Source organism: Furipterus horrens, unplaced genomic scaffold, assembly GCF_987537825.1.
Source record: "Furipterus horrens unplaced genomic scaffold, mFurHor1.1.pri manual_scaffold_2, whole genome shotgun sequence".
NCBI classification, from domain to species: domain Eukaryota; kingdom Metazoa; phylum Chordata; class Mammalia; order Chiroptera; family Furipteridae; genus Furipterus; species Furipterus horrens.
Window position 1 is genome coordinate 165336896 of NW_028327172.1, and position 24886 is coordinate 165361781.

The 24886-nt window shown below is 37.2% G+C and overlaps 1 protein-coding gene across 1 annotated transcript; it reads right to left on the reverse strand.

Moving 5' to 3' along the window:
* Positions 1-591: 591 nt before the first annotated feature.
* On the reverse strand, positions 592-22909 carry FGF5 (fibroblast growth factor 5). The gene is made up of 3 exons (XM_090268085.1): positions 22324-22909; positions 14961-15064; positions 592-1259 (listed from the first exon to the last, which is right to left on the reverse strand). Exons 1-3 carry the CDS (start codon positions 22664-22666, stop codon positions 912-914), a joined length of 795 nt encoding a protein of 264 aa, XP_090124211.1. The 5' UTR covers positions 22667-22909; the 3' UTR covers positions 592-911.
* Between the last annotated feature and the right edge of the window lie 1977 nt (positions 22910-24886).

A 24886-nucleotide genomic window follows, 5' to 3' on the forward strand; every position in this document is an offset into this window, starting at 1 on the left:
GAATGAAGGCAAGGCAGAATTAGATCTCAATAAGTGCTGCAAATTTAGTATACTTGTACCTCTAATCCACTTCCTTTTCTCCAACTTTTAATTCCATCAAAAAGTCCTTATATTGTCTTCTTACTTCTAATTCATTATAGCTCAGTCACAAAAGGGGTATGATTTCATGTGTCATGAATTTACACACACACACACACACACACACACACACACACACACATCTGAGCCTTCAGTGTGTTGAAGAAAATTTAAACATTTTAAGATGTAAAACTAAACTTACATTATCTGAGGTATGGTAAAAATAATTATAATAAAATTTAAAAAGTGCAAAGAATAAGAAAAAGGAAAAAGAAATTCACATGTTACACATGGGCTATAAACACATTTATAATTCATTAAACCGATTGTCATATTAATTAAAATAATAAAAGTAAGAAAATATGCTCAATGCAGAGGTACTTTTAAAAACCAAACAACAACAACAAAAAAAAAAAAAAAACAACACCAAAAGTTAATAAAATATTTTATCTACCTCAAAATATTCTTTGGAAACCAAAAATAAAAACATCATGTGTATTCTTTTGGGTTGATATGTAAAAGTCAGAAAAATACATCATCCACGCTGTTTAACGTTTTGAAATCACAGAGTCCTAGTATGTACCAAGCATAAAGCAAAAGGCTTTATGTCTTCCTGAACTGAAACAGTGTGCTCCCTGTATTTATACCAAGAATTCCAGTTCAGCTCCTATCAGAGAACAGTTTTATTTCAGTCACACTGAAACAAATGACCTGACTTCACTACAGTGTAATAGAACTGAAGCTGTGTCCAAAACTGTTTCTTCAGATCTATAAAGACACCTATAGAAACTCCTGAGGGAGAAGTGTGCTTTCTCACAAGGCCAAGGTGAACATTATCCAAAACGAAACTTGAGTCTGTATTTCACTGTGTTGGGACTTTTCCGGGGTGCAGAAAGGGGAACCTTTGGCTTGACAGGATTAGGTGGCTTTTTCTTCTCAGGAACAGTAACTGTGAAAGAGAGTTCTGGTTGCTCAGACTGCTTGAATCTCGGCAGAAAGTGGGTAGAGATGTGCTGGGGTTTCACCCGGGGGCTGCAGCCTCGTTTAGCTTTTCCTCTTTTGTTGAGGGCCACGTACCACTCGCGTCCTGTTTTTTCAGTCCTGTGTATTGCTGAGGCATAGGTATTATAGCTGTTTTCTTGAAAGCGCTCCCTGAACTTGCAGTCATCTGTAAACTTGGCCTAAGGAGCAACAACGACATGAAAGAAATTTAAGTAGCAATAATATTTTCAGCATGTAATAAAATGAGGTCTTATACTATAAAGAAAAAACAAGAATTCTATCTACCTTTGCCCTCTTATTACACTCTCTTTTATAAACAATTGCTTTTTAAAGTCACTTTAAAATTACTATTTTGTTTCTATAGTCTTACTTTATTCATCTTCATAATGCTGATTTCTATTTACTATGTACTTAGTAAAATAATTTTAATGTATATAAAAATGATAATAGGAACTCTTAATATATTTAAATTGTTACTGCTTTGAAATTTGTAGTTAAAAAATTAACTTATAACATAAGATTTTCTCTTTTAAGTCATCAAGAAAATAGAACTATATTACTCAGAAATAATTGCCTAATAAAACATGAATTCATGTTCAGAGAAGTGGGGTCATATTATTCCTTCGAAATGGGAATATGTTTCTTCAGTATTATCAGTATGATTCATGGTACTGAGACAGGGGTAACATATGGCCCTATTAATATTGCATGTGTTAGAGTTCTTTTAGGAAAAAATATATCTTCACATGGTGATACAGAAGAGTATATCTAATGCCAGGAAGAAAAAGAAAAAAATTACATTTTGAATGACTAGCAGCACTTCAGGCAAGTATCTACCTTTCTCTCTCTCTCTCTCTCTCTCTCTCACACACACACACACACACACACACATACAATATCTGCCTTTGAAATAGTAGAAATAGAAGATAAAACAAACAAGTCATCATCTGTCACAGTGCAGTTTGATAAATATAAATGGAATTATGACAGTGATAAGAAGAGGGTACAATGATAGTGTAAAGGAAGGGAATCTAAGAGGACAGAGGTAGCAGGGAAGGTAACTGGAAAATCTTCCCAGAAAAGGTGATATTTGAGCTCAGTCTTCAAGTAGTGAGTCAGGTGATGAAGGATTTTCAGGGAGAGGAGCTGGAACAGTGTGTTCACAGGTCAACATGACACCACTATAAGTAATTCGGTGTAACTTCAACTTAAGATGTACAAGAGAAAGAGTAAGAGATGAGGCTGATAAATTAGGGCAGTACAAGCTCTGAAATGGCTTAGTTAAGGAATTAAAGGAATATGATATAGGGGAATAGCCTGAGCATGGGATCCCAGTTGTGCCTATTGGGGTCTTAGCTTTAAGCTCCTTGTATCTGTAGTCCTTACACGTATAGGGCTAGTGTTAGAATTAAAATATTTTTCTAAGAAAAATATCTGTGGCTTTCATCAAACACAAGAGTTCACAACCTCCCCCCCAGCAAAGAATTAGAATTCCAATTCTAAACCGGACCACTAGGTTTTACAATTTCAAGGAGCATCATTTGTATAGAATTTCTGGACTTGAAAATAACAAATATTTTATGCCTATATATTAAAACACTAAATACAGAGAAAGTAAGTCCTCACTTAACATTATTGATGGGTTCTTGGAAAATGAGAATTTAAGTGTAAAGGTATATAAGGAAACCAATATTACCACAGGCTAATTGATATGAACATGAGTTAAGTTCTTCCAGTATTATTTCTTATCAAAACAAAAATAAAAACACCAAACTTCTAAATAAAAAATCAAATACTTCTAATATTTAAACATGGAAAGAAAGAAAGGTGATCTATACAGACATTTAAGAAGGATTAATAAAAACAGGTAGGAGAATTTCTTTCCAACCCAGGGCCAAGGGCTGCCTGGGACAATTAGACATGCCAGTTCACCTCATGGGCATGTCTTTGGGATGTGGGAGGGAACTAAAATCCCAAAGAAAACCCACACAGACAGGGAACAATGGCAGACTCGACACAGACAGAGGCCAGGACCAGGAATCTATTTTTCCCCCTCATCAACATTATAATGAAACAACATTAAACAAAGCGATATTATTTGAAGACCTACTGTATATGATATACTTTTTTATATCAGACCAGGAGGTTCTATACCAGAATTAAAAGTTCTTGCTTTTTTCTAATAATGCCAAACTTTTCTCTGAAGTATAGATCACAACACCAATCTGGAAGTCTGAACATCGTGAGGAATCTACACAGATCTGTTTGTTGATATGGCCACATGGAATGTTGTTTGTGCAAAGAATTGACAATAGAAGCCAACCAATTTCAGATCATTTCCAGCAGCACATTTTCCATATTGTGACAGTTCACATTCAAATGTAGTTCAATCAGTGAGGCTCTTTATTTCAGGGTTATGAAGCTATATATCTGGAACATCCCCATGTCTATGGGTGATTCCCTGGATTTGCTCTTTCGCAGGCTGGAAGCCAGTGTTTTAAAGAACTACCACCTATGGCTTTTCCTCATTCTATAACCTATAGCCTACATCTAGGTCAAGGCTGACACAGACATTACTTTAGAAAAACACATTGATTGCTCCTATATTTTTATTAAAAATACTTTCTTACAAGTCAAATCTAGATTTGTCTGTGGCTGCCTAGCTCTTTAACAGACTTAAATGTTATTTTGATTCAATTAGATAATCCCAAAGTTTTATTTCAAAGTAAAAGCTATAGCCACTTGGAATGTTTCTTGATACATAAAAGGATAAGCATTTTAGAAAGGTGTGGGGAATTTCATTTTAAAAAGTAGCAGGGCCCTGGACAGTGTGGCTCAGTTGGTTGGAGCATCATCCCGTAAGCAAAGGGTTGTGGGTTCTATTTCCTGTCAGAGCACATGCCGAGGTTGCAGGTTTGTTCCTGGACCAAGCATGGTCAAGATGCCTATCCTCTCTAGTCCAGGGGTGTACAATCCCCATTCTGGGTGCATATGGGAGGCAACAGATCGATGCTTCTCTCTTGCATCAATGTTTCTCCCCCTTCCTCTCTGCTTTCCTCTCTCTAAAAAGCAATGGGAAAAAAAATGTCCTTAAGTGCGAATTTAAAAAAAAAGTAGCAGGTATATTTACTCTGGTTCAAATATTTTATCTCTAAATACACTTGAAAACTTTTTAAAAATATATAATACATTATACCTTGACCTGACTTCTACCCATTTCACAAAATAAATTCATTTTCCTAAAATACAGATAGTTGTGATTGCTTTATCCAATTTTGACAGTTAAGTATACTGCATTATGTAAATTATTTTTTCCCTGACAGTGAGATAAAGAAAAAAACATCATTTTTTAAAATTGGTGTGGCATACACATACACACACGCCCTGCAGTGAATGAAACCTATAGCAATTCCACCTTAGAGTCTTCATATGAATGAAAGCCCACTGATGCCCCCTTCTAAAATTAGTTAATCTAAAAACTTTCTCTTTTCTTCCTCAAGAGTCATGCTTAAAAACTTTTTTCTTAAGATAAAAGATGGCTGTTCAGGTTCTGGATTTCTCAAGGGTCACCTAACTGCCAGACAGACAGAAATGTTCACAATCTGAGGACCCGCACACCACTCGCAGTCACTCAGTCATTCTAAATCCCACATTAAGACATGAGTAAAAGCAGTCAGACTGTTTTGGCTTTCTTAATTGACTTCCAATTTAATGTTTTGTCTGAAAAATTCCTCCAGCTACAATGGAACAGAACCATTTGAAACAAACATTTCAGTGAGTGTTTTCATCTGGAGATCTAGTTTCTTCTTGAGGGATGGACTGCTCCTGTCAGCCTTCTTGACAACATTGTGACCCTGAGCAGTGCAGCTCTGTCTCAGAAATCATGCATGGAGCATCTTTATAGCAGAGCATAGGCCTTAGCTACAGGAATTTAAATATATGTAACTTTACTATTACACAATTTTGGATAATAAATTTTTCAGGCTACTTTTAATTTTAAAAATCTCTTTAGAATTATAAAAAGTCCTTTAACAAAATTAATACTTTCAAAATAATAGAACTGTATTATTTCCATAAAAAAAGTGAAGTTGATATAAAGACTTTTTTCTACAGTTAATCTGTGAAGTGGACAGGGGAATCAAATTTCAAATAAGATATTGAAGCCAAGACCCTCATTGTCCTACCTTCATTGACCACTACAAGAAAACCAATCATTAAAATGTTTGTAAAGCACTCCTATCTATGTTTCAAATTCTTTTTTTTTTCACACATTTATTCAACAATGTTTATTGACTGTATTACATGCCAGGCACTGTTCTAGCCACCACTTTTACAAGGAAAACAATATACACATTGTCCTGCCCATGTTCTTTGTTGAATTAAATTATTTATGTTTTTCTCTTTAATTTCTCCCTGATCTTGTAAGTTAAAAACAACTTCCATTTAATGGGCTATTACTCAGCCATAAAAAAGAATGGAATCTTGCCATTTGTGACACATGGATGGAGCTAGAGGGTATTACATTAAATGAGATAAGTTGGACAGAAAAGGACAAATACCGTGTGATTTCACTTTTATGTGGAATCTAAGAAACAAAATAAATAAACAAACAAAATGAAAAAGAAACAAACTGATGCTTGCAAGAGTTTAAGGGGGTGGGAGGTTGAGCAGAAAAGGGAAAGGGGATTAAGAACGACACAGAGAACAGACAGACAGACTGACAGCTATGAGAGGGGAAGGGTAGGGGGCAGGGGGATAAAACAGCGGATTAAGAAAAGAACAACAACAACAAAAAAAGACCTCATAGACACGACAATAGTATGGTGATCACCAGAGGGAAAGGGGATGGGAGGAGGAAGAAGAGGGTAAAGGGGAATAAATGGTGATGGAAGGAGATTTGACTTGGAGTCATGAACATACAATAAAATATACAGATGCTGTATTATACAATTTTATTAACCAATGTCACCCCAGTTAATGCAATGAAAAAGCAAAAAACTAGTAATAACTATTAATGGGGATGTAATGTCGTGTTGGCAGCCGTCCGTCTCGAGAGACGATGGTGTAGCTTCTTAAGAGTCTATCTGCACCGCCGAGAATGGCTGTGCAGTCCAACTCGGGAGTGACACGGTATCTGTCTCCTCCCATGTTGAATCGACATCTTGCGATGACGCTGGAGTGTCCTCTCCAGTGAAGCTGAAGCTACAGAGCCTGGGCAGGGTGATATGGAGGGTCTGCTGTTGCCCATGCAGCAGACACCCCCTCTCTTCGCAGCTGAAGGGTCCAAGGGAAAGACGGAGTCAATACAGCTTGGCTTCAGGTGCGCCGCAGGAGTTGCCGGTGTTGACTACAACGTCAAACCGCCTTAGGGACTCCGGCTCCGGATTTTCTGTCGGGGTTTACTCCCCTAGCCTTTCCCCTGAAGAGGTATACCGCAAGGCAGCGGAGGTTTTTTGGAGTCAGAGTTTTCCTTCTCTGATGTACCCTGACTGGAAGATCAAACCAGCGACACTTAGCTCGCAGGCCGACGCTCAATCCACTGAGCCAAACCAGCCAGGGCATTGGATGTAATGTAGAACATAGGGAATAGAGTCATTAATATTGTAATAACTATGTATACTGTAGTGTCAGGGGCTTCTAGATTTATTGCAGTGATAACTTTTTAAGGTATGTATGTTGAATCACTCTGTTCTACACCACAAAAATAATTTAACATTGTATGTTAACTATAATTTAAAAGAAACTTAAAAATAATAGTAATTAGAACTGCAAAAAGTTACATTCAATAAGCCATAATTGCATAATTAAAATGAAATATTCAAATCAGCTCATTTCTATGTAATGTAATGTAGTTCTAATTGACTAAACAAATGAAACAAACTATTTTTGCTTGAATATCCAAATTATACATAGAAGGGAAAACACGGTGACCAGCGGTGGCTCAGTTAGTTGGGCATCATCCCTCAAAGTGAGGTCACCAGTTGGATTCCTGGTCAGGGCACATGCCTGGGTTGTGGGTTCGGTCCCCAGTTAGAGCACCTACGAGCTGCTTCCTATTGATGTTTCTCTCTCTCTTTCTCCCTCCCTTCCCCTTCTTTAAATAAATAAATAAATAAACAAATAAATAAATGTTTTTTAAAAACTATTGTAGTATTAAAGAAAACAAGAACCTTAGACTCAGAGGGACACTTTGCCTTGATTGTACTCATTTCTTCACATGGTGAGGATACAATGGATATTTAGAAGACAGATCAAATTAACCGGGATATTCCATAAAAGACTAATTCTGGTTTATTAAAATCTGAGGGTCCTTTAAACCAAACAAAATGGCTTTCTGAAATGATTTTTTTTTTATTTCTAAACTCTTTTAAACATAGTTCTGTTTTCAGTAAATATCAAGTTGTATGACAATTGAGTATCTTGTAATGAGTGAGTTGAGGCTATCCAAACAACTACCAGTTCTCACTACGTGCAACTAGAAAAGTAAATGTGCAGTCTGTGTAAGAAGTATATAGACAGGGGTTAATTTAGACTAACACCAGTAAAAATCTTGGTGTTTGCTGGGTATTTAATCCACTTTAATTCTTTACCTCACTTTCTTTTTTTGATTTGCCTCTTTCCCTTAAACTTTATAAAGGTAAGAAATAATTAACCAAATATAAATAATTAAAATGTTTTATAGGCTATAAGATTATTAAGTAATTAAAATATTATTATAGACTGTAATAAAAAACAATTACAGACCAAATCGTGCTCTAAGCAAAGTTTCCTTGCTGTGAGCATCGCTGCCTCTGGTTTCCCTGCACCCTTAAAGTGCGTCTTTGTTCCCATCCCTACTCCCACCGGTGGCGCAGCCCCTGACCGATGCCTTTATCCCGGGCTATTTTATACGTTGTGTAGGATGTTCCCTGCATGAAGGAACCTGCCTTTGATAGTGAGTGAAGGCTGAAAGCCAGACCCTGCTCCAATTGCTCCCAAGTAGAGTACCTCAGAACAGGGTTCCAAGCATTCAGGGGACCACTTTTACCCTTTACTGTAGCATGTCTCACATGGGTACATTGTAGCCGTACCCTGCTATCTCCAGCACGTGACCGTATTTCCTGCTTGGCCCTGCCCACCTGTCTATTTTATGTCTTAGTTCTTCATATTCAGCAACCAAGAGAACACACAAGTTGGTATAATAATAAACCAACCGGATGTCATGTAGTGAAGAAATCTAACCATAGAATTTCTCCTCCAAAGTTCATGAATTGAGTTAAAATCAATTGACCCAGGGTGATGGCTCAAAATGCAGATTCCCCAGGCCCTATCTCCAGAGGCTGTGTTTTAGTAAGTCTGAGGTGCAGCCCTGGATTTGCATTCCTAACCAGCACCCCATGTGATTTTGATGCAGGTGAGGTGAGAGCATAAGACAGAGGTTTTCTTTCAAATGGTCTTACCAAAGCTGGGCTATGGAGGTATTTTAGATATATTATTTAATTATTACAATAACTCCATTATTATCAAGATTGTCTTCTCTGATTTTCCAGTTAGAGATGTAAAGAAAATGATTCATCTAAAGCCCCACATTTATCGAGTGCCAGGGTAGGCCTGTGAGTTAAGTCTCAGATCTTCTCATTCTTAGATCCAAGCTCTTTCCATAAGACCATACATCCCAAGGACATGCCCTAGGCTTTTATAGTTTCACTTGCTCTGAAGTTGCTCGCTGTTAAAAAACTGATGACAACGAAGTGCCATTCCCCAAACCATCAGAGAAATAGAATACCGTCTCTCTCTCTAGGCTGAACTGAATCTACGAAGCTACACGTCATTTCCTCACAACCAAATTTCCTCAGTAAAATAGGTCCTCTAACCAGATTTACACTGTGTGGAAAAAAAGGGGGGAAACTGATATTTACTGCAAAGGCAGAATCTGAACCCATTTTTGAGCTTGAATTACTATACATTCACCTTTACTATGTAAATAGAAAGCTCTTAAAGGGCAAGGGAAGTTTCTGTTTGAGTGTCTTTATGTAGCTCATGGTCTTGACGGGAAGAGTGCAGTGCTTAATAAGTTAATTTTTTAATGATGGTAACTATTGCTCAAGCCTCCATTTCCCTTTTCAGTTAACATGCCCAACTCTAGGGCCACCCACTCCTCCCCACTCTGCTCAGCACAGGAAGTCCAGTCCAGACTCTCATCCCGGGCAAGCCAGCTGGCACCCTCTGAAACCAGGAAAAGAGGACGTTCTCGTCCTTGCTTAGGGCTGATCAAGCACACATTCCATGCCTGTTTCGTAAACTCTGCAATTAGCTTTCCTTCCAAACATGATCTCCTAAAACCCTGAGAAACAAAAATAATTCCACCACATGCTTCTGTCTGGATCTTTAAAATAAGCTAAAATATTTGTCCCCAATAAGCAATGAGCTATCATGCATACTGTATGAAAAGACTGAACAATTCATGATAACCACCTTTTTTGGGATCTACATTTTTGGAAGGAAAAAAGAAGATGCACAATAGGGTTCTGAAAGAATTATGAGATTATGAGCATTTGGAAATCCTTGCCTCTTTAAGAGATTGAGCCTGGGAATTTTGCTTTCAAATTTGGTTCCTTGGGAAAGGAAAAACTCAGGAGATAAGGGGCTTCTCAATACATGAAAAGTTTGGACCTCAAAAAAAAAGGTCAATGATAAATAGGATTTGGCAATGGTTTAAATATCTGCGGGGTCACAGCTGCCTGACCCCCAAATCAGAAAGTCTTCTAAGAGAGGAGATTGAGGATCATCCAACAGCTGCCTGCAAATTCAAAATCTTTTTTTAACATGAAATGTTGATATACTTTCCAGACACTATTCTAAGTGTTTTATATGTATTATCTCATTTAAAATGCTCAACCATCACAATAGATTGTAACTTGCATTTTCCTAGTTTCAGAACTGATAAAGCCAAGGAATAGGAAAATGAAGTGTAATGATACAGTTTAAGTTAAGTACAACGACACCATCTAATTGTGCTCTTACACACTCAAAGCCTCTTACATTTGGACCCACCTCCAATAAATTCAGAAAGGCTCTCAATGGGACTTTCAATAAAGACAACAAACCTAAGGAGAGAGCAGGAACAGTGTCAAGAAGGAGCAGGAACAGACAGAGGGGCAGAAGCGGAAATAAGAGGATGCTCAGTTCTGTAAGTGATCCCAGCCTGGGAACGAGTTGAGAAAGAGGCCATAGCAGGGGCTCTAACTAACCCCCATGACTTCGGGAAGCAATTTTCTTCTCCTACTCTCCATGATTCCCAACATGTTTTGTAAAGACCATACACCTTCATCCTGGTAAAGAATACATACTGAAAAAACCTTCCTGGTAGGAATTGGGTTGCACCATATATTGAAAGTATACCAGCAGAGGTTTTAAGAGCTGTGTGCAGATTAGTAGGCAGGTGTTTGTAGCTTGAATGAGTGCAGGAAGCAGTGTGTACAGAGATGGCTGAAGTTCAAAGAAAACTTCTTACCGGATTGACAAACTTAGCACACAAAAGAAATCAGAATAAATGTTGCCTAAGTCTAACCATTCTGGGCTGATAAAACTATTTACCATCTTTGTGTCCATTGATGATTTAGCATTTCTAAATGAAGATTTTCTGTGAACAAAACAGATGTCTTTTCTGTTTTGAAAGTTCATCTGGACAGAGATTCCCTATAAAAGTCATCATCACATCAAATAACCAACATTTGTAAAACTCAGTAATAAGCTCAGTGGTGGACATGTCCCCTCCTTTGCAGATTTTAAAAGCAAGTATTGGAAAATACAGAAGTAGATGGGGATTAAAAGATTTCAAAAAAAGCTTGAAATGAGTGAAGGAGAGAGACAGGTGGTGTGAAGAGGGAGGGCAAGTGAAATATTCTAAGGATGAACCACAGTATACATCCTTTAAAATGTAATATAAAAAGTATTATTAAATCATGAAATTATTCATTTCTATAAGATGACAAATGAAAATAATGTAACTAGTTCCGAACAAAACAGGATATCGCTTTTCTAACTTTTACCTACCGAGCATTAAAACCTGTAAAGTCATAGGTCTGGTTCAATAACTTAACTGTGTTAACTTAGAAAAATATTTAATATCTCTGAGACTCTTCCTCACCAAATTTTGTAATGAAATAATATGACTGAAAGAGTTTTTTTTTAAGTCTGCAAATACCTTATCTCTGTCTAGTAACTAATATTTAATAATCTGATTTGTCACTATTAAGAACCAAGTTGAAAATCTACAATTATCCATGAATACTTTTCAATAGAGTATGGATTTAACTTCCCCATAATTATATGAACACTTTGCATTTTTTAGTACCATTTACTTTGTAGACAAAAACTCCAAAATTACTTTTCATTAATTTAAAATTTTTCTCAGTTTTATTGAGATGTAACATTGTGTAAATTTAAGATATATGTGTGATGATTTTATACACACAACACATCCTTGAATGAGGTTGTTTCTTTCAACATCATTTTATTATAACATTGATGAGAAAAACATCTATTTTGGGCTGAGTCCATTGTCTGTGTGCAGTCTTCATGGGTTTTCTCCAGGGACTCCAGTGTTTCCCCACATCCCAAAAGTGTGAGCTTGAGGTGAACTGGCATGTATACATTGTAGCAGTGTGAGTGAGTGTGGGTGTGTGGGAGTGTATCCTGATGCAAAGGGCGTCTTGCCTAGGATGGGTTCCCACCTGGTACCCTGGAAGAGGCTCTGGACACCTGCAACATAAACTGGAATAAGCGGCTTGGAAAAGAATTCTCTTACTTGTTCTCATGAATCTTTCTTAAATGTATGTAAAGCTCACATATGTTTCCATGATTAATATTAGAAGTGTTTTGAGTCTTTATGTGAAGCTCAGTGATGTTTTGTGATGAGATAGCCCATAGTAATTAACTTGTGTTCCTATCAATTAGCTTATGGTAAAATTGGTTTCCTTATACATAGTTTTGCTTAAAATTGTGGTTTCCAAGAACTTACTGATGACACTGAGGACTTACTGTTGTGTATGTGTGTGTCTCAAAATGGTAATAAAGATACTCATTAAATGCCTCTTCGTAATTATTAATTTGAAATAAATCACAAGTTACACATTTAATCCTGAAAGTAGAAGGGTTTTACCCATTTTTACTGATGATGCAAATTTGTAAGACAACTACATCAAATACTGTAAGTATATTTAAAATTACAAGAACAATTTTTCAACCTGTTTAAACAGAAACTGATAACAGCAAAGAAACCATCTGGGCTTAAAACTGATCATTGCTAGGATTAATACTATTTCTAAATTCAACTTCCATAAAAGTAAATCACTTTATAATTTAATTAGGCTTCCATCTAGAAAAAAAAGTGCTAATAAAAGCTCTGATAAGAGAAAGTGGGCTTAGACAACTGGTTTAAAAAGAATCCACTTAATCGTAGGGCTTAATTTTTTATCTACAATTCAGCTCAAAGTCATCAGAATGACTTTCATATCAAAGAGCTTCAGTGAGTGACAAGAGCAAGACTTGCTTTGTACTGTTAAAAGTCATTATTCCATGAAATAACTTTAGCCTGCCAAGATGAGAAAGAATAACAGATGCTGTTTTTGCATTATCTGCATTATTTCAGCCAGCCATCCTTAGACATTTGGGTCAAATTTCTGGAAATTTGTTACTTGCTTTTGACACAGGAATCATGTATCCTAACCTCTCAGTCTGACTTTTCTAATTGGCATCTATTTGTAACACTTTGCTTTATGTGGCAATTGTCCTTAAGCTGGTTTACATTTAGTCTATTTTTTGCATGTAGTAGGGCACAAATCCGAATATTTTTAAAAATCAAGATTTTCACCCAAAACAAAGTGTAGGAGAAAGGTTTTTTTCACAGGTACCACATATTATTCTGATGTTTTGATTTTGAAGGTTTCAATCTTTTATAACTTTAGAGTTGACTTAGAAAAATTTATTCTGTGCAGATGTTTGGTCAATTATTTTCTATTCTGTATGTGGATTTTTTTTTAATCAAAATTTAAAAAATAAAGTAGTATGTCCTACTTTTCCAAAGCAGCGCAGAAATTTTCTCCTTAAAATAATAAAACATTCAAAAAGTAATTATTTTATTAATACTATATTAAAGCTTGCTGGAATATAACAATCACTCCAGAAAATGAAATTGGTAAATCTTTTTATAATTCTGGTAGTAGGTGATTTAAAAAGTTAACAAAGGTTTTCTATTTATTTTAATAAACTAAGGTCAGTAGTTTATTATATTTAGACTAATAATTAATATTTGTTGAGCACTTACAATGTACCAAATACTAATCTAAAAGCTTTATATGTATTATCTCATTTAACCCTCAAATAACTATAGAAATAGCTTGAATTCTACTGCCTCCTCTAAGAGATATTTAACAAATCACTTTTAGATTTCAGGGAAAGGAAAACTGAAAGTCTTACACATTGAACCAAATGGAATCTCATTGAATTTTTTAAAGGACTGTAAAGTAAAAATCATAAATAGTAAATTTCAATTGATTGCACTTAACTAAAACTTTATATTTTGAACACTGGAAAAATAATGTATCTCCAATTCATTTAATGAGAATTAAAGGACTAACATTAAAGACTTGTCTTTTCAAATAATTTAATGTGACAAAACTTAATACACTCTAGCCCTGACTGGTGTGGCTTAGTTGGTTGGAGCATTGTCCTGCACAGCAAAGGGTTGCCGGCTCAAGTCCTGGTCAGGGCACGAGCCGGGGTTGCGGGTTTTGTCCTGGTCAGGGTACATACAAGAAGCAACCAATTCATGTTTTTCTCTCACATCTATGTTTCTCTCCCTCTTTTTCTCCCTCTCTTCCTCTCTCTAAAAATTAAGTAAGTAAAATCTACAAAACAGAAACAACTTAGTACACTACAGAAAAGGCATAAATCACTTTTATGTGCTATGCATATGTACTGATACAAATTAACAGAATCTGTGAGTAGGAAAACTAAGCTAAACATATTTTATTACCTTTAAAATGTGTTAATGCTTCCCAAGTAATCAACATTTTTGGAACAAAGCACAGAAGTCTATAATTTTTAAATTACTTACAAAATGTATGGATGGTCTGAAAAAGTGCTTATGAGTGCAAAATTAAGCCCTCATAGTTTTAAGGATTGTTTTTGATGCAACAAAAATACAAAGTAAAAATTTTGCAAATGGATCAAATAAAATTTCTCTATGAAAGGTCAAAGTGTTTTCATTATTGTTTTTTTCCCTCTGTACTTATTTAAATGAAAATATGTACTCATGGATATGGACAGCAGTGGAACTGTGGAAGTGGGCAGTGGGATGGAGAGAAGGACAAAGGGGGAAAATTGGGAAGACTGTACTAGAATAACAATAAAAATGATTTACTTATAAAAAGAAAAAATATGTTATATTACTTAGACTCAATTTTTGCCATCATGAATAGCTTGTAAAATTAAATAAGTACATGGTCAACTAAACACACATACACACAGACAACCATCATGAACATATAAATTTAAAATATTACATAATATATTATTTCTGTAACATTTCTTCTCATTTGGACCACTTTAGGAAATAAATAATGACAATCGCTTTAAGAGTGTTATTTTCAAATGCAATTATGCTTAAAAATCTTTGCAGACTCTATTTTCTCAAGTAAATAAAATATTTACGTGATTACTTACAAAACACATACAATGTTTTTGGTTAAATGTACATATAATTTTACAAAAGCAAAAAATATAAAGTTCTGGGCCAATTGTCCTACCTACTTACTAATTTAGAAAGTCACTTCATTCCATGTTACCAATGTGAAATCTCCACAACACCTTTAACAAATAAAAGTGGTTCTACTTACACTTGCATGGAGTTTTCCTTTTTTTGACATCGCTAAAAATTTGTTGCTGAAAACTCCTCGTATTCCTACAATCCCCTGAGACACAGCAAATATTTCCAAAATACCTAGGATGACAGAAATCCCAAAATAAAACACAGACTCCTCCATATACCATTGTGAAGAATTAAATTTCTACATAAATTGTTTTCATTCTTTGCTTATTCGATTTTTTAAAGTATTTAATATTTTTGTGATATTCATTATGTTTTTAAGAAGGCTAGCAATAAAATATTGATTTAAAATGATAGATATCAAGATTCAAAAACGTAGTTCTGCTTCATTAGTAATTCTTTTTACAAAGAAGTCACTTTTAGAAAATAATGTTTGATAATGGAATCTTTTCAAATTCTAAAGGAATTGAAGGACTTTTAAAAATATTTTTCAAAATGATTCTCATGTATTGTTTTTCTATCGGAGATAATGCACTATTTAATATTAAAGCTAAAAAGTTTGTACTCAAGACTAGCATAAGCTGTTGAAAACAATACTTACATTAAAAATCTCTCTTCTCAAAGTATCATAATTATAAGAATACAAATCAATATCTACCATACTCAATCATTTAGTGAGTAGCTTATTTAAAGATTACACATAACAAGACACTAAAAGCATTATAAATCATTTGGGATTATTGGCTCAATGAAGTGTTTAATGGATTATGGTTTGAGATATCTTGCATTTTGAATGACTTTTCTGGGAAAACATTTAATGAAGTATTTTTATTATGTTAATGCTTATATTTAGTATAACCATGTCAAAGTCTCTTTGTCTCCCATAAAAATTTGAAAGCCCAAATCCACTGGTCAAACGAATCATATACCACAATTCGTAGAGCATTTTTAAAACTGAGACTCAGTCTGTATATACTTGGAATTCCTGACTGTTTATTATAGTTTCATATATGTTACATGAGCAAGAAAAAAAAACATCGTGCTTTTAGTTAATTGCCTACATCAAATTGAAAAAAAAAAAAGACAAAATAATATAGTTCGCTGGTACTACAAAGGGACAAAGGACCTATCTCCCACCTTAGAAAGAAAGTAAGAAAACAAAGATGGGAGGAACAAGGGAAAATATCTCTACATTTCTATCTATAATACTTTCAGCATATACTATATAATAATTAAGATTTCAGTAGGACTCTGTGGAATAGAAAAATTCACCTGATTTTTTTTTGAAATAAAGTAGCATATTATGGATATACGTGTGTATGTAAAAACACATAAATATCTTTATTGAACACTGATGTTGCACAATGTGAGCTAAGACCCATAATTGTAATAAGTACTTCCACTTATTTACTCACATTGATTTCTGTACAATACTTGGTCAGAAATCTTAGGGTGGAGGGAGTAGCAGAACTAAGTTTTCTTAACCTAGAATAAATAAAACACATCTCAAGAAAACTGCAGCTACCAATTTATCAGATAGTTCTTTAAAAGAGAAAAAAAACTAAAAACTGTTAAAAGGAACTTTTGCTTTTTAGAAAAGTAAACTGCTAAAGAAACTGCTGTTTCAAATATTTTTTGGCAAAAAGTTTTCAAAAATGCTATTTACAGTAGATCTTGCTATATAAATTATAACTATGGTGTGCATCCAGAGATTTAGAAGCATTATCATTTTATCAAGTAGTATTGAAGCACTCAGAATTTCTTTTATAGTTAAAAACACTCCAAGATATAGGGGGTTTAATAATATTTATAAAACATAAGTAGAAATCTGATACAAAGTTATATTTCTATCAAACTTACAGAATGATCTCGACAACAGCATTAATGGATTTTAGATATCTGAGAGATGGGGGATGTAATTGTGAATATTGTGTAAATGTGTTAAAAAGTGAGACAGGGAGAACATTGGAATGGCAGCTTCAAAAGAGACAATATGGAGTTCCTAGGAGAGACTTGGTTGCATGCTTTCCCCCAATGTCCCCTTGGTTCTACATTGTTAGAGGTGTTTTATTCCATTCTCTGGAAAATGACTTGGTTTGTAAATGCAAATGCATTGTATATTAGTGAAAAATACATGACAGAATAAAAGATAGAATTCTCATTAAGTATATGTGTTTGCATGCTGATATTCCAGAGGTCAAAACAAAAGGGTTCTATAAATATTTGCTTATGTAAATTATTGGTTTCTAACAACTAACATTCTGTTTTTAAGAAAGACCCATTTTCACTCATTTAACTTATTTCCTAACATTGTACATTCTGTGTGTACGCATGTTATGCAAAATTGGCATTGTTATGAATTTTATATATGGGGTAGGTGAAATAATACATTATTATTTTATTATATACTATAGGGTTTCTTTTCTTTTAAGTTCTGGTATTCAAATGATAGAGTGCCTGAAAATAAAAGGATATTTTAATTTTAAGAAAATTATATTTAATTGAAAGCTTAAAAATACTTTTAATAATTATTCTACTTAAAATTTTGAGGAATACATGGTAAAATGATATTAGATAAAACAATTGTTTATTTTTCACATAGGCAACTTTGGTATGATCTTCTAAGTCTTAATGTAATTATGGCATAATATTATGAATGCTGGTAAGCTCAGAATTTCCAAAGTAATTTCAATAGCAATTTTACAATGTCTTTTTTTTCTAAAATATTAGAACAGAGTATATAAGCCCCACAATTCAATTTCTTGCCTCCCTCAAGAGATTACTAAGATTTTACTATAATAAATCTCAGTAACTCATTAAAGATTTTCTACATAATATTCTAGATAGTAAATCTATGTGCATTAAATCACACATATATAAATCCTAAGAAACATTTCTCTGCAACGGATTCTTTTTTAATTTCAGTAATTTCCTGATACTTATTGGGAGTCAGTATTAATACATTTGATGGAAATTTACAATTTGGATGCCAAGATAATATCCTTAAGCAAAAGTGTGTTAAGTCCAAATGTGTCTCACAGATCATAGGTCATAGGTAGTCAGTGAATGTTTGCTAAATTGGACTTTTTTTTTCCTCCTCACTATCCCTCTTTCCCTTTCAAGAACACACCATATGCACATGTCTATGGAAAAATGTTTTAGTACTCTCCTGACAAAGGAAGGGGATCAGTATAAATCAATTCATATTAAAATACAAACAACAGTATTATATTTCCTAGGGTGTTCACATTTAAGAGGATCAAAAGAAAAGGCCAGTGCTCACAGAAGAAATTCTCTGAGTGGAATTTTAGGGTTGGCATCTAGGTTGAAAGAGGCAAGGACTTGGTGTCTCTCAGATTATATACACACTATTTCATCTACTTACATACAAGCGTAGGCATACATTACAAAGTAACTGTATTTCAGTAAGAAAATATACACCTAGATTTTTTTAGTATGCTCCAGATTTTTAAAACAAAAAAACTCTATTAAGCATGGCTAATATAGTTTTGTAGTCTTCTTCTCCCTTTTCTCTCTATTCCTACCTAGTGAGTAAGACACAGGTAGTTCATGTATTCAAAAGCTTTCAACAGCCCATCTGAAAGTCCACAAAGAAAAATAATTTAAAACTGAAATTTCTCTCTTTGTGTTCAGCAATATGTCACTTGGTTATCAAATCTGAGTCTTAAAATATCCAGTGTAGCTGTCTTCATTGATTAAATTAGTAACAGGATATTTCTACTTGAGTTTTTCTATACAGTAGATAGAGATTCTGGTTTGTCTAAGTTTGGGTGACTCTATAAAGGTTGACCCTATATGACAGAAAAAAATGATAGTGAACTCAGATTTCTAAAAATCAGGAAAACTGAGGATTCAGTTTAACCAAAATATATGGTTGGAATTCTGATATTTTATATGAAACTTTGGTTTTCTGTAGTCGTAACCTTAAAGTTTCACTCCTTAAATTAACAATTACTCAATTGTCTGTTCTTTAATGGCCCAAGCTAAGTCAGCAGATACATTGTATTAAAACTAATTTTACCAAATATAAATTAAAGCAAAGCTTTTGTTACTATTCAATAGTTGGATTTCCACATTTATCTTTGCACTATTTTTCTTAATTTTTCCCTAGTATTTTCTCATAATAAGAGTTTATGTGCAATGAGCTTGATTCTTTTCCCTGTGTTCAAAACGTGGGATAACTATTGTCTAAGAGAAGCTAAGAATATATTAAGTGGTATACTTTAACTAAACAAATTATGTTTCAAAAATTTATGGCCAGTGTGTACTTCTGATGGGGAAACTAGAAAATATTCACAGTTTGCAAAATTTTTGATGGCAAATGAGAGTTGAGAAATATATGTATATATATGTTTCATATATATGTAATATGTATATATATTACAGAAAACTATGAGTTTAAAAGAACCTATTGGAAAACAATTTTATGGCAAAGTTTTGACTTTTTTGAAGTAGCAAGCTGTGACAAAAATAAGTTTTCTGTCATTGCTCACTCATACACAGTAGAGCTAGGTGATCAGGTAAAGCGCTGATGTACCCTCTATTGTCCTCTATGATCCCAGCTCTCGCAGTGTCCCCTGTGAGACCTAGACAAATGCTTCCTCATGCACCCTAACTAGCAATCCATGACCCAGTTTATGTGTGTCAGGAAACCATCAAGTGCTGCACCTTTAAAGAGGTAATTAGGCATCTGTTTCTCTTTCACAGCTACCTAGAAGCAGAGATTCATTTTAAATTTCCAAATTACCTAGTAAATATGAGGTATTCCATAAATTCTTCATGAATCAACAGTAGCAAAATTTTATGGAGTAGTATGGGACACTTAGACATCACGAAGCAGAACAATCACCATGATTTGAATACTTCAGTTATTGTTTCCTCTGTGACAAAAACTTATGGAAGCCAAAAACAAAATAAAACAATCCCTCAACAAGTCCAAAAGTAACCAAAATATTAAGTTGGGGGAGATAGGTATCCTAGGTACATGAATGAATAATAAATGAATGAATGATCACATGCCATGTGAAACATACAGACTGAACTCTGAAAGGCTATTTATTGTAAGTTGGAATGAATTAAGAAATTGTTAGTTGAAAGAAAGTTCTTTCAGTTACTGCTTAGGAAACATCCCTGTTCTTTTGTAGATACCTTTTAAAGTGGATTTTAAAATAAATTGAATCTTGGAAATAATATATTGTTCAAGATCTTTTTTAGCTGAACACATTCTTTGTTGAGCTGTTCTCATTTCCCTTCCTATGCTTTTCTACAACTGTCCCTTGGGCAAGGCCTAAGCTACAAACAGTATGTCTATATGTTTTCTCCAAGAGAAGAGGGTGAATGTCTTGAGAATAAGTCTGTTTTTCAGAGATTCCCTAGCATATGAGACCCACCACAGACACATTCTTTTACTCCCCTGGGATCCAACTGCTGCCTGATGCATGTTAACTTTGGGTCTGTCCCTTGGGAACACATAAGTTATCCTCTGTTGGTACCAATTTCCTCAATAAACTACAAGAACAGAATAGAAAAGGTTTTCGTGTAAGATAAAGGAGGAATGGTTCCCAGCAGTAGGGAGTGAGCTCTGATGTCTGAAGGAGTAAAGGTTTCGTGGGAAGAATAAGGACAAATGGAAATACTGAAATAGACTTAACTCTGGCTGCCCCTTAAATCTCAGGAAATTTCCCTTCACCCTACCACCAAAGATGGTGAGTTCTTTGATAAGAGTGAAATGAACTTTCAAACCCAGGACCAGGCTCCTCTGAGAAGAGTGTGGGAGGCCCTGGGATGGCTGGGGCGTATATGGGGGGCCTCTCTCCTGCGCGTGTCCAGGCCACCTCACCACATGCAACACAGTCAGCTAGAGCTGCATAGCCCGAGTGACTAGTCTGGGGTAGGGGGCAGGCGTCCACCCGCTCCTCTTCCCCAGCAAACTTCCAGTCTTTTCCACATGGCCGCCTGAGCCCAGGAATGAGGCTTGTCAGCCGGCCACCCCACCAAAGTGGGCACCTCTAACCTGGCTCCTCCGAAGGCCGACCCTGCTGTGGCGCCCACCCTCCTATGGAGCGTGGGAAAGAAGAAGCCTAATAGTCCCTGTGGTCCTGGGTTTGAGACGGAGCAAGTTAACAGCTTCAGTCTCCTCATCCTTAAGTGAGAAATTTAAACACCCAGCAGATCAAGTGGGCAATTTCCGTGGGCCAGGCATTGCTCTAGGCAGAAGGAAAACAATATGTGGTCAAAACAATGAAATTTACAAAAGGCAGAGATTGAAGTACACTCATGAGCCTGGTGACCACTCGCAGAGCTATCTCCTGGACATGTACCCTCTCCTTAGTATCTCGGGGCTCCGGCTGTTATTCTACCCGAAAGACTAACCCTGCTGAAAGGGCAACCTGGCCCTACTGAGGAAAAGCCGGGCAGAGATGGCCCCAGTCCTGCGCACAACCCCCAACTGCCTTCAGGTGTGAAAGGAAGCAGAGGAGGGAGGTGATGGTCTGCAATGGCAGAGAGGAAGAGAAAAGAAATGTCAACGCAGAAAAAGGAATACCTAAAGAGAAAACTCAAAGAAAATCTCAAACTTGGCTTAACAATAAATCCTTAGACAATTTGAACCTGTACCAAGTCGAACATTTTCTGAATTTCCTCTAAAATAAAGAACTTTACCCTATTTGTCCTTGGGGACTGGCCACTCTTGATCTTGATCTCAAGATGCTAAACATTGCTAAACCCAACTCTAGAGCTAATAATTTGAATATATACCACTCCACCCTCTCTAAAGATGTCCAGTTTTCCAGATCACTGTCTTCTTCCAAAGAGGGGATGTCTGGTCTCTCCTAGAATATACATGTATATTTTATATGTATATAATGAGTAAATATGTATACATAATAGACATACGTATATGTATAAACACAAATTATATATTATTTGGGGTTTTGGGTGGTGGTTCTGGAAGTATGTGAGATTTGATTCTTCTAAAAAAAATAACTTTAGTCATAGGTAAGGAAAAGGGATACACTTTGATGACTAATGAACAATGCTAGCCTAGTAAACAGAAGCAGAAAGTAAACAGAAACTGAAGGAGAAGAAAGAAGATTTTATTCTCCAAGCACAGGCTGGAGGCTCTTCTTTGGGACCAGGGTAAACTGGAAACAAGGTGCCTATCTCTGCGCACCAGCCTCCGCGTAGCCTACACTTCAGGAATCGCCATTCCTTATACCCACGAGTCGGGTACGTGTGTGCGCTCCATATAAACGCATCTCCACCCCACCCGCCAAGCTGGTTTGAGAGCCAGCTGGGTCCCAGGGACCGGGGCTTCAGAAGATGAACCGGTGGCCCAGGGAATAACCAGTTGTCCCTCCCGAACGTCTGGCCACCCGCTTAGGGCGGGTTTTGCTGGAGAACGAGCAACTTACTTAACATATTGGCTTCGTGGGAGCCATTGACTTTGCCATCCGGGTAAATCTGCAGATGGAAACCGATGCCCACTCTGCAGTAGAGGCTGCCAGTCCGGCGCCCCGACGGGGTCCACTGGAAACTGCTCTGCTCCAAGCCGCTTCCTTGGCTGCCCAAAGAGGTCGCGGGGGAGGTGGAAGAAGACGTCGTACTACTGCTGCTTTGGCGGCTGCTGGAGCCTCCTGGGTTCCTATTAGTGGCAGCGGGTCCGAGTTGCCCTTTGGGGGCGAGGCGCTTCTCCCCTTGAGCCCACGCGCTGAGGATCAGGTGGCTGAAGAAGAGGAGGAGGAAGGACAAGCTCATTCTTCCAGCCGCGGGGGTCCTAAGTGCATCTTGTAGAGCTGAGTCTGGGCTCTGTAGCCCCCGCGCGGCTGCGTGCCTCTGGCGCTGCCCCCCTCGCCGCACCGGGTGGACATAGCCTCGGGGAAGAGAGGGGGAGAGAGAGAGAGACAGACAGAGAGAGAGGCCACCCGAACGGATCTCGGCACTGGCACTGAGATATTTATAACGCCAGTGATCTCACTGCTTGGTGCACGCCTGCGAGGCTTCCCCTCACCCGCCGCTTTGTGTACTCTCTGGCCGGTGCGGAGAGGGAGCCTGTCGGTCCCGGGGGCGGGGGTGTGGAGGAGGGAGGGAATGAGAGAGAGTGAGGGGGTGGAGAAGCCGAGTGGAGAGGAGCTACACCGGGACGCAAGGCCACGCATCCCAGCTGTTCTCACGCGCCACACAGCCACCCTCAGACTACAGCCAACGCTGCGCGGAATTCAGCTGCGCGCGTGCAGTCCAGTCCTCCAGGGACAGCGACGGAAATGCGGGGCTTAAAGCGTGGAAGTGAGTTCTTGTCCTCTCAGCCTCTGCCTCACACCTGCACTCCAGCCATGTACTCTGGCCAACGCGGGCAGGACCCAATACCCAGGTTTCCTTCTCTATTCCCAGCAGACTCAGCGTTCAGAACTCAGGCGACGGGAATCCCTAGGGAACTGCGTCCAGCCGGGAGATCCCACCGCTTCAAGTACTTCAGCAGGGAACCAAACCAGGATTCGCAGCCCAACTTGGGAAGGCTTTGGTTGCAGAGCGGCTGCAGAAGAGTTTTTGTTGTGATGGTGGTTTTTCCTGATTTATTAAAGAGCTAAGAGGTGGGTTTATTCAGCGTTTAAAGAGCCACCCTCAGCTGTTGCGCCACAACTTGAGCTGCCTTCTGCTGGAAACTCTCGGTCGCGCTCAACATTATGTTGAATTTGTTTTTCCTTCTGGGAAGCCCTGGGTATGTGTCTGGGAGGGTTGAGTGCACACGCACACCTACCCTGGGAGCAGGGCAGGAGGGTCAGGGTCTGGGCACCAGTAGGTGTGACTGACTGTCCAGTTGTCCTCTCTAGCCCCAGGATCCCCTTAGCAGGAAGGATTAGCTAACAACTAGCTTCAGATTACTCAGAGCTGCCATTGACTGAAGGGCCGACTCCAATGAATGATTAATGATGCATTCGCTGAATTTCAGGAAACCTGAGAACTCAGAATTTCAGTGTATGCAATGCCGCTACTGTCATTTATCTAAGAAATATACCTGACTTGCATTTTTTGAATATTTCTGTCTGAAAACATATTTGAAGCTTTAAACTACACTCTAATACATTATTCATTGGTCATTTTAATGAGAAGGCTGTGATTTTGACCTATAAGGTCAATTCACATAAGCCAAAATTGATGCTAAGATACGGCCTTATCTGTTATTGAGTACCCACTTAAGGATTCCTATTTCCATAATTAAAAGCATCACAAAAAAGCATGCAGATTTTTCAAGACTGGAAATCTTCCATGGCTAGAATATATAACATCAAGGCTGTTATAAAGCAAAGACAACTTGACAAGTTACTGAAGCCACTGTGGAGAAAACACACACACACACACACACACACACACACACACACACACACACACAGATGTGCATAGCCAGGGCACAATGCCCCTGACACTATATAAGTCGCTGTCCTGGGCTGAACAGCCCTTCTCTTCCCAGGGTTGGAGGTTCAAAGTCTATGCTTGTGGGTTAACTAGAGTAGTCAGACCCTTACAAAGCAATTCTGAAAGTGGACCTTAAAAACAAACACCTGGATCTCAGAATGGTCCACTTGACCTTTTTCCAGGGTGAAAGATTGTGAGATACTACTGAGTCTGAACACTATGCCTTCTGTAAGCGATGCCCTTCGATCTGTAACAGAGCTGCCATGGTTTAAAGCCTGATAGTGCTGCTGAATGACATCCTAAATTCCTCTGCATGTATCTGGTGGCAAAGATTTTCCAAAGCAAATCTAAATGCTTGTGTCCCCCTTCTCCGCTTATCTGCTGAAAGAGGAGAGTGGATCCTGCCCCAGACAAATTATCATCTGCTTCCCCAAACCTGGGAGGGCAAGATCGCTCTGGAGTCAAGCTTTCAAAGCTGAGATTCAGCCTCTTGTTATTTCTTCTTTGTTTCAGCTTTCAAGCCCCACCCCCACTGAAATATCCATTGTTGTATCTCTCGCCCCC